The sequence below is a fragment of the Plodia interpunctella genome, chromosome 13, assembly GCF_027563975.2.
Source record: "Plodia interpunctella isolate USDA-ARS_2022_Savannah chromosome 13, ilPloInte3.2, whole genome shotgun sequence".
Taxonomy (NCBI): domain Eukaryota; kingdom Metazoa; phylum Arthropoda; class Insecta; order Lepidoptera; family Pyralidae; genus Plodia; species Plodia interpunctella.
Window position 1 is genome coordinate 119,032 of NC_071306.1, and position 11,373 is coordinate 130,404.

An 11,373-nucleotide genomic window follows, 5' to 3' on the forward strand; every position below is an offset into this window, starting at 1 on the left:
CGGAGTCTATACCATTCGGAACTTTAAATAGGTCCCTCCATTGTTCCCTTCTGTATATTAAATTATATGATGGATTCTATTGCGAATAAGTCATTATCTGAATCGAATATTGACCGGATTGGTGTGGAAACTGAACTGATTACTCCTCCTAACTATGTGTTTAAACGTAACAAAAGAAGAAGGGAAGAAGATGCAGATATGGATCGTTTTGATGAGTTCCGCGAAGAGATAAAAACACTTATTTCAACTATGTTTCAATCGCAGAATAGTGAAACAAAAAAAGTCAGTGCTACTCTTATTGAAATAAATAAAACTAACCTAAGTATACAAACGACTATGTCTTTCCTGGCTGAACAAAATGTAGAATTAAAAAAGAAGTACGATCTACTAGAAATTGAACGGAAAAAGGACAAGGAACATATTACTATTTTGGAGGGACAGTTAGAGGACATGAGAAGGGACAGATTAAAAAGCAATATAGAGATAAGAAACGTACCCAAAATTAATAATGAAGTTAAGGAACACCTTATAAATATTATAATAGAATTGGGTAAATCAGTTAACTGCCGATTAGAAGACAGAGATATAAACGACATATATAGGACTAAATCGAAGAAGGAAGGAAGTACCAGCTCCCCCATAATAGTTGAACTACACTCCACCATTCTGAAGATGCAGTTCTTGCAGGCTTGCAAGGCTTACAATCTAAAGAATAGGGATAAATTAAGAGCCAAACACCTTGGTTTAAAATCTCAAGCACAGGAAAATATACCTGTCTACATTGCAGAACAGCTGACGGCCAAGAGTGCCCGTCTGTACTTCCTTGCCAGAGATCTTGCCAAATCAAAATCCTACAAATATTGTTGGACCTCCTACGGTAGAATCTATGTTAGGAAAGCTGATAACTCACCCATCATTATAATAAACAATGAAACAATCATTCAGAAACTCTTACAAGAAATATGACTAGTCTATTGCTTTGTGACTCGGTTGTTTATTCTTTGTTCGCTCACCCTAACTGGTCTGAAAATGATTTTTAGTTTTTTAAGTAATTTTATACTACTTTTAAATACACCATATCATGGTTATTATTGTTCATTTTGTTTTATATTGTTTTTGGTTCCCTTCTTGTACTCGAGTGTGCCCACTTTACTTATTACTATCACACAGATAAATACATACTTAAATAACAGACGATTAAACTCTCCACTACATTACGTACTCATTTTTACAAAACTTTATAACATATCATTATATATTTATGTGCTCAAAATATGTAGATTGATTCCTGTAGCAACATTTTACCCGCAGTATCAGCAATCTATTGAAATGTCCTTGTTTATTTCACCATCCGAATATGGATAATACACTCTCAACAGTAACAGAAATTGACAATTATGAGATGGCTCCATCTAGCATATGCGAAGTACATGACATATATACACAATCTGCTAATTTTAATAAAAATGATTTAAAAATAATCTCTCAAAATATTGTGACTATATACAGTAATATGAATGACTTTCAACTTACTCTTGCCCAGTTTAATTTCGAAGCCGACTTAATTATCTTGACTGAATGTAGAATAGACAGTAAAAAAGAAATACCCCAAATTATGAACTACTCATCCTTTTCCACAACCAAACATCTGAACCAATGTGACGGAGTGGTTATCTACGTATCTAATAAATTTAAGTTCAACGTCAAAGAAATATTCCTTACACACGCATCCTGTCTCCAAATAAGTTTCAGCGGAATTACTGTCCTAGGAATATACCGATCTCCCTCACATAATAATTCCGAGCCATTCACTAACTCGTTAGACAATCATCTCGCTTCTTTAAAATGCTGTAAAAACTTAATTATAACTGGAGACCTAAATATTAACCTTATAGAAAGAAATAACGCGCAACAGCAAGAACGTAATAATCGACTCTATTACCTAAATATGTTAGCCACGCATGGTTTACAACCAGGCCACGAACTGCCTACACGTTATGGAAACTGCCTTGATCACTTCATGCTGAAATTAGACAAAAATAATCACTCTGCTACTATTAATGTTATAAATACTTCTGTTACTGACCACTCCACAATATTTTTAAGACTATCTAATGTATCAAATACGGGAATGCACTCCAAAACAAAAACTATAATTGACTTTGACAAAGCGTTAGCTAATCTGAGGGAAAGCTCTTTAGTAGCTGATCTAACTTCACTTACAGACCCTAATTTGTTAACTGAGCTTTTATTGAGTAGGTTAAGAGATTGCATTCAGTTACACACTATTACCAAAATAATTCCATGTAAAAATCGTTTAGTCAAGCCTTGGATGACTCTAGGTGTTCTTCGTTGTGTCAGAAATAGAAATAGTATGCAAAAAAAGTTGAAATCTGATCCCGGAAATGAAACTCTAAAAATAACCTTTAGGAGGTATCGTAATTTTTGTACTAAACTAATCAAAAAATTGAAAAGAGATTATGACAGACAACAACTAATCCAAAATAAACACAACCCGAAAAAACTATGGCAATCAATTAATGATATTATGAATCGCAATAAAAATAAAGGTGACAATCTGGAACTGATTTATTGTAAGACTACCCCCCAAGAGTCCATAAATCATTGTAATCATTATTTTTCTCAAATTGGTAAAACATTAGCTGAAGATATTCTAACACAGCAATTCCCACATCAACTCTTTGACACTGCTGACTCAACGAGCACCCATACATCATCGTTTGTATTAGAGGATACTGATCACATTGAGGTGTTTAATATACTAAATGAGCTAAAATCTAGCAGCGCTCCTAGTTGGGATGGTATCCCTACTCAGTTTCTGAAACAAGCTGCAGATATTGTTGTCCCTATTATTGTACACTTGGCCAACCTATGCTTTACTCAGGGCGTGTTCCCAGATACATTAAAAATTGCTATAATAACACCAGTGTACAAGGGAGGAGACAAATCCGATGTCTGCAACTTTAGGCCTATTTCTGTTTTACCACCAGTTTCAAAAATTCTAGAAAAATTAATGAATAAACGCCTTATGAGCTACTTAAATTCTTTTAAGATCCTTTCTCCCACACAATACGGATTTAGACGGGATCTTTCGACAGAAGATGCCGTGGTTGATCTCACATCTCATATAACTAATACTGTAGATAACGGGAAAAAATGTGTCACTGCATTTTTAGACATGAAAAAAGCATTTGACACGGTATCAGTTACCAAACTTGTTAATGAACTGGAGAGAATTACTGGAGGAAAAGATTACTTACACAATAGAAAACAGCGTGTAAAAATAGGAGAACACCTTAGTGATCAGTGTGAAATTACCTACGGGGTTCCACAGGGATGCGTATTAGGGCCCACTTTGTTCCTTATCTATATAAATAACCTATGCAGCTTAGATATAGATGGAGGTAAAATCTACTGTTATGCTGATGACACTGCAGTGGTTTTTACAGGTGAATCCTGGGAGACTGTACAAAGTAATGCCCAAAAAGGTCTTGCTCGAATAGCTAACTGGCTCAATCACAACCTTTTAACCCTTAATGCAGATAAGTCGTACTTTGTATGCTTTTCTAATTATAACTCTTCTCAGCCTCCTTCGACCTATACTATACAGATACATACTTGTGGCTCACCAAACTCGTTGACATGCTCCTGTAATTCTATTAAGCGCGAAACCTGTGTAAGATATCTAGGAATCATGGTAGACCAGCGGCTGTCTTGGCATGCTCATTTAGAGTTGGTCATGACCAGAATAAGAAGGCTCATCTGGATATTTAAAAATTTGAGACACGTAGCTAATGTGGATCTTTTAAAACAAATTTACACAGCCCTTGCACAGTCAGTTCTAACCTACTGCATTTCAGTCTGGGGTGGAGCCACAAAAACCAAGTTCTTAGATTTAGAGAGAGCTCAAAGATCTCTGCTTAAAGTCATACACTTTAAGCCTTACAGATTCCCTACCGACATGCTTTACGCGCTGAGCGATCTCTTATCCGTGCGAAAGCTATATGTACTTCAAATTACACTCAGAGCTCGTAAACGTATTGTATTTGATCCCCAAATTTTAAATAGAAGAAGAAGACATTATGTAGCACCAATTCAAGGTTTTAAAACAAAATATGCTCATAGACAATTCAGCTATCAGTCAACTCATTTGTACAATATACTAAATAATAAATTAAATACACATCAGATGAATAAGTATAACTGTAAAAAAACTGTTACTAACTGGTTAAAAACACCAAACTATGAAGAAATTGAATCAATTATCTACACGTCTATTTAAAAATATTTGTACTAACTATCACTTATCTACTATTCACTTTCAAATTTTTTAATATATACTATAAACAAACTTACACCGTATTGACTTACTGCGACTTACTTAAGACTACATAAACTTATTTTTTATTAAGTTATGATGACTAGACGAGAACGACACTACTACCCACAAGTGACCGACATGCACTCGATACATCAAGCCTGCACTCATTGTTATTATTATTTTTTGTTGCCATTAACTGTTATTTACTTCTCCTTTTATTTAAGTAATTTTATTTAGTTTATTTATTTCCGAACAATATACAATGTTTCCAAATGTTAATATGTCTTAAATTCTAAACATGTTCCAAATATAAGATAATAGTCTAGTAAATATAATAGTATAGTAAATTAGTATTATAGTTTGCTATCAATTAGTTAATGATGCTTTAGATTAATTATGTAACTTACGAAATAGGTCTATTTAAGAAGAGCGGATACTCCAACTACAAGTGCATTATGTACTTAAATGGAGGCTCCAGCCACAATTGTAATGATATTGTAAGTTATTCAATAAAACATTTTTCATTTTTTTTTTCATACATACTTATATAAGAAAAAATCTATGTTTGTAGAGGTAATCATAAAATTTTAATTAAATTGGAAAGACGACGAGATTAGATTGCAAACAGAGTGATGAGTGCTGAGATGATAAGAGCTTGTTTGTAGTAAAAGACGGGTCTCTTAAACATAGTATGGAGATCTGAGAGCTATCGTAAATGTACTCAATTAAATTACGACGGACTTCGACGCGAACTTGCAGGCATTCCGCACACTGTGCGAGTGGCTGATAATTATAAAGTTTAAATATAAAGTACTAACTCGTTGAGAAACGGAGAGTCAAGAAGTGGCTACACAGATTCAAAAGATGCTATGAGAACCGAGCCAAGTGGGGCGTCTCTAGTCACTATATCTGTGCCTGCCGCACCACACCATCGACGGCTCACCTGCCGGTCATTTATTTATTACTAATTATAGTTAATAATAGCTAAGTAACAAAAATACAGAAATAACAGTAGGAAACTACTTCGTGCCCTGCATGTCCCTTTTGGTATGGTGGAGTTTAACCACAAAACAATTAGTATATCCATATGATGGTCGAAGATTTAGTCATTCTGACTCCACAAAATATATACAAAAAATAAACGATCCTGAATAAATATGATCCCTTCATACAATGTCAATGTAAAGTGTGTAAATAAACTTATTTCAGGGCTGAAATTTCATGAATAAATCATTGAACCTAATAATCTAATAGAATGATTATTTTGTACGCGTTAATGATGTCTGTCTACTCGAAATTTAAAAAATGTAAAATATTTTTCTGTATTCGTTATAGTGGGAAAGCAATAAACAAGAGTGAAGGGTAAATTTGTTTTATAATTATTTGCAATGTGATCCAAACTTGGTGCAATGTGAAGAGTGCCTTATTCCCAGCGTTCATAACTTAAACAGAGTGTCTGTCGGCGACCAGCTCCAATAACGCTTTAATTGCTATAATTAATTAACGTTTTGTTTCTCTTAGTTGAGCCGTAGTTGGTAGGAAGACAGATTATTTGCGGTAAACGTGATAGTTGAAAGTTTTATTTCATTATGTATCCTTTGATCACAGAGCTTTTATCATTAAGAAAGCTAGAAATATATTGTTCTCAAAAGCCACTTTTCGAAATTTGAAAATAATGTGCCAGTAAAAAATCACTTGTAATTACTATTCCTGGCCTATACATATTAAAACATTTGAAACCATGAATTAAAAAGGCTCAGATTTGATGTTAATGGCGTTATTGATAGCTCGGTCAGAGAGTTAAATAATGTTAGATTTCTAATTTAAAACTTGGCAGCCACAGAGTAGCATTTCAAAAAACAGCAACTAATATAACCCCGAACTAAAAGTTGGGAATTTTGACAGAAATTGAGCGAGCCATCGTCATGTAACGAAAGCCATTCACGTTGCGTCCGCACCCGCTGCCAGCGCTCACTGGAGCCGCGCCAAATCGTTGTTTGAATGGGATGCTTTATCAACAAACTCAAAGAAGACGTTTTTCAATAGTACGAAGAACGGTGAATAAATCTAGCGCCCCCGATTGTAGCTCGAGCTTCCAAGTTATACATTCATGTATTTCTTTTGGTTACTTCCCTTTTATGAATTGAATAACTTATTGTAAATTAAAAAATGCGCTGTGGTATAGTTTTTGGTAAATACTCAAATAATTATTGTTTATAAATATTGTTTAGGAGAAACAGACGACATGAAGCACCAGTACACAGTCCCACCAGTAGCGCATAAATGAGAGGATTAATGCTTATAAAAATATGAAAGATTTCATCTGCGTGTGAATATGAACTGAGGCTTTAATGCAAGTCAACCAATCAAATTGTGGCATTGTGTCGCGACTCACTGCAAAATTATCCAATAGTAAAAAGTACATTGCAAACCCGCACTATTCTTTCCCTCAATTTTTTTACAGACAAATTAAAACAAAAATTTCGTAGCGTCAGTTTTCAAACTATTGTAATAAGAGTTCGCTTCAGAATGTCAACAATCGTAACAGTCATGAATAGTTTACACGCAAACAAGAGGAGTTTTTGAACATGGCATGTCTGTTGAATATTTTGTACTTATTTTACGTCTTTATTATGATCGCTTGCAACATGTTACGACTACTAAAGTTTTACGAACGTGCTCTAAACTGTGGTAATGGCAGGATACAGATATTATAATATAGGTTCTTGTGGTACACACGATACCGTTAAACATTCCTATGTTATACAAATCAAACAACATCGAGGCATATCACAACAGAAAACTCTTAAACATAAACATAATATTTTATTAATAACGAAATTATTGAATATAAAGATAAAGATATTCATGTTTTTATCCCACTTACAGGTTGGAGGTTGGTTCTGACCAACAGTGTAGTCTCTCCATCTCTCATCAGTTTCTTCCTCAGCCATAGAGCGTCAGTGTCCAGGCGCCTGGTGTGTTTACTGGTAACTTTATCTTCTCCTCTTTGCACGGTCTTATCTTAGGTTATTTGCATATCATCCGCTATAACGTAAATTCTTAGGTTTGATAAAAAACATCGAATGAATAAAAACTCTATACTACTAATACATTGGTTTCCCATTTTCCCTTTTTACATAAATATCACAACGAATGAAGTGTTAAACTTTGAATTTCTCAAACATTGGCTTAATTTTTGCTAAAAAATTTAATAAATGTAAAAATACATGAAAAGCAGATGGATGCTGGGTGATTCGACGAGATTGGATTTTTACGTTCTAATTTTAGTAAGATAGTCTAGTCTACGTTTCTTGGGCAGCCTCGATGATATTTTTCAAATAATTGCTACGAATCTAAGAAATAAAATAAGAGTATTTTTAGTAAATGTTCATCATATTATTTCAATTATGTATGTTATGTTATTTTGCAAAACATTTCATTTGAAAATTATTGAATAACAATAAATGATGTTTGAGAGAATGTCTGATTGGAGAAAGATTTCTATGTAACTTGGTATAATATGTAATAAAACTTTATCGTAGTGTCAATTCAATTTTATTAGATTTAAAAATAATTAGTTACAAATATTACACACTTCCATAGATGAATTCCCTGGAATGTCACATGTATACTCTTTGTCCCTTAATTCCCAAGAAAGCAAAAATGTAGACATTTTGGCTGAAATGAATTTTATTTATTAACTTCCTTATATATTAGTCTCAAGTCTGGCAGTCACGTGAACGCTGTAGATCCAATTTTTACTGCTGTCTAGTAAATTTTATTTGTCGTTTGATCAAACTCGAAACCGTATAGAAACAAAGCTCATAAATACTCGTGATGAATTATAATCAATAATTCTTTATCTCAGAACTCTCACAGAACTTTATATCAGTGAATAAAAGGGACCCCAATATATATATAGAAAAGTGTCAAGATCGCTGAGCCAATCCCAATCCGGATCAAGCTTTATTTCCTAATCGTCTCCGTTTTGTTGTTGTCCCACGTCGCTTCGTGCAGGTTATTTAATTTCACCATTTCGAGTCCAGTTTCCTTTGAAATAATTCTAGTACATGTTGTTGAACAAAATTATGGTGAATTCTAAACTGAATTTTGTATTTATTTCAGTAAAAGATTTTAAGCACAGCGTTCGTTATGTTTGTGTGTTTTAATGTTGCATCACTGTGTTCTCTGCATCTCTGTCTGTATTTATTCAAAAACTATTCACGTTGCATGAAAGTGGGCATTATATATTATTATTATTACATTCACATGCCTACTTGTGAAATGTGAAATTGATCAAATAATTATATCAATATGTGGTGGATAATCCTAGCGTTCTCATATCATATAATATGTGTGCTTAAAAATGTTTTTGGCCCAGTATATTTTAAAATATATATTTTTTGTAAATATTATATAAAACCACGAAATTCGTATTTTAAATGAAAAACCAGCTCCTTCTCATAATTGGCCGCTCGGTTTGCATATGAAATTACGTCATTTCCAGTAATGTCTGTTTTTATACGAATTCGTATAGAGAAACGCGAAACCCGTGGGATCATTTTAAATACTCTTCAAGTGAAACAACAAAAAACGTTTCGTAATTTTCCTTTCCGACATATTCAATTAATAATCTTTTGAGGCTATTTAGGTAGACATAGGCATAGAAAACGTCTATTTGTGTCGCCACAGACACTAAAACAATAACATATAAAGCATTAAAACAATATTGATATTACACGTACATACAAGCATAATGCTAAAGGAATTAGTGTGCTGCAACAATAGATATAATATATTATTATTTAAATTTATTTTTTGTTCATCAGCCGTTACACTTAATACTGCCTCTCTTACGCCATCATTCTCTCTATCTAATGTACAAAAATATAAAATTTAATTCTATGCAAAATATTTCGAGAAAATTATAATTATGGACGATTCCAAAAAAAGTTTAAAATTTGGAACATCATACCGTCCAGCCCAAACTAAAGTCGTATGCGGGATTGTAAAGCTGCAATAAATTATAGTGAGATACATTTTCATTAGTCCTGAGGCGGCTGTAACCCCACAGTCGTCTTTACGACCGTTAAAATGGAGGGCGAATTACAAATTGAGAGCCCCGTAAATAGAACGTGAACGTCCCTTATCCGTAGTACTCATACATAAAATTCATGTGTGGGTTGTGTGACCTTGTCATGCAATCATAATATTTTGTTTTTTATTACGTAAATACAGAGAATGCATGCATAGATGCAATCCATAGGATTTATTTGACCCACAAAAAATTCAAAAATCTTTGACTCATGGTCAACATGAGACTGCCTTTCTTTTTTTTTGTCATTACACTATGGTTTCCGAGTTCGAAAATAAGAGTATGGAAATATTTAAAAAAAATCATCACCGGTATGTTGTACAATATATATGGGATACTAGGACAGACATTCAGTTAGTTTGCAGTTAGTTAGTTGCAAATTAACTCATTCAAAAGTTATTTCTGTTTATTTTGAGTAAAAACTAACTGAATGTCTGTCCTAGTATCCCATATGTATTGTACAACATACCGGCGAAGATAAATCGGTCACTTTATGAGACACAAACGTCAGAGGAGACGCGTGGGCCTCGTTACACTTTCAACCTTTCCAGTTTATACATTCGTTATTTGCAATTCAGTCTGTTACTTTTTTGACATCAAAAAGGCGAATCCATTGAGAGAAGACAATAAAATAATGAAAGTTTTTTAATGAAGTACATATTATTTGCCACAAAATCCAACTACAAATATGTTAGCGTGTCCGAAACGATCATTCTCTACTCGATTATATTTTTGTTGGTTGCACAAATTAAGCAAAATATAAAATTAATTCTCATACACCCTTGGACAATAAACGATTTAAAGATATCACAAAAGTTTTTGGAAAAATTACTATTATTAGATACATTTTGCTACTAATTTTAAATATGAAAATAGTTGACTGAAACAAAATTAATTTCGTTAGATAAATAACATGTGAAACAGACCAACAAAATACTAGAACTTTTTTTTTCTTTAAAATCAATAAGTTCGAAAGCATTTAAAATTTTTAAAACTGTGCAAAGAAAGTGCACTCTACGTTAGGATTTGCAGCGACTCGACGAAGTCTTTTAAACGCGATGTAATCACGTCACTCACTTTATATGATCACAACACAGCCGCGGTATTGTTTACACTCTGCTAATAAATCAAGTGGGAAATAGCTTTCACACACCATTAGCTTTTTATAACTGCTTACACGGAGATGGTGAGTCATCCCAGCTTTAGTCATCAGCCTGGAAACGTTAGGAGTCGCCTCCATTTATCTTCAATGTAATTTGAGACGGCACGTACTCAAAAACTTAAACTGTTCGAGTATTTAATTTAAGAAGACTCAGTAAGATATCTTTCGGGATACGTCACGGGATATTTTCGACAAATAAAAGCAGTGCCGTGCTAATTGATCAATTTTCACACATTTTTTTTATTTATTAAAAATTAATATTATATATTATAATTATTAAAAAAATAAATTTAAAAAGACTATGGCCTCGGTGCTTAGCAACCAATAATAAAAACGATCTTTTGAGAATTCTTACAACATATATTTAATTTTAATCCCTTAACCACTGCCCAATTTAAGTAATTTAAGTGGTTATGGGCCCAGAAAAGCCGATCAAGGGATAGATATTGAGTAAAGAGCAGAAGAAAGGAAATATTATCTGGAAGAAAAAAAAATCCAAGGAAAGTGAAGATCGCAATTCAAAATGGAAGTTTCAAATTCAATGAAAATTGAGAAGTTTGATGGTAGAAATTTCAAGCAATGGAAGTTCCAGGTCAAGTGCGCCTTGAGAGCAAAAGGCTTGAACATTGAAACTCCAAAACCGATTGAAATGTGGATGTAAATGTAAAACTATCTAAAAATGAAGATGAGAATGCTGTTAATAGTTTTCCATATAGAGAAGCAGTGGGAGCGCTAATATTGTTGTCTTCGGTGTCTAGACCTGAAATTACT

The 11,373-nt window shown here is 33.4% G+C and overlaps 1 protein-coding gene across 1 annotated transcript; it reads left to right on the top strand.

Annotated features, from left to right (window-relative positions):
• Positions 1-336: 336 nt before the first annotated feature.
• On the top strand, positions 337-966 carry LOC128674878 (uncharacterized). The gene has a single exon (XM_053753859.1). The coding sequence runs from the start codon at positions 337-339 to the stop codon at positions 964-966; it is 630 nt and encodes a 209-aa protein (XP_053609834.1).
• Positions 967-11,373: the final 10,407 nt, after the last annotated feature.

Coding starts and splice junctions, on each gene's coding strand:
- LOC128674878 (XM_053753859.1), top strand. CDS start 337: ATGTCTTTCCTGGCTGAACAAAATGTAGAATTAAAAAAGAAGTACGAT.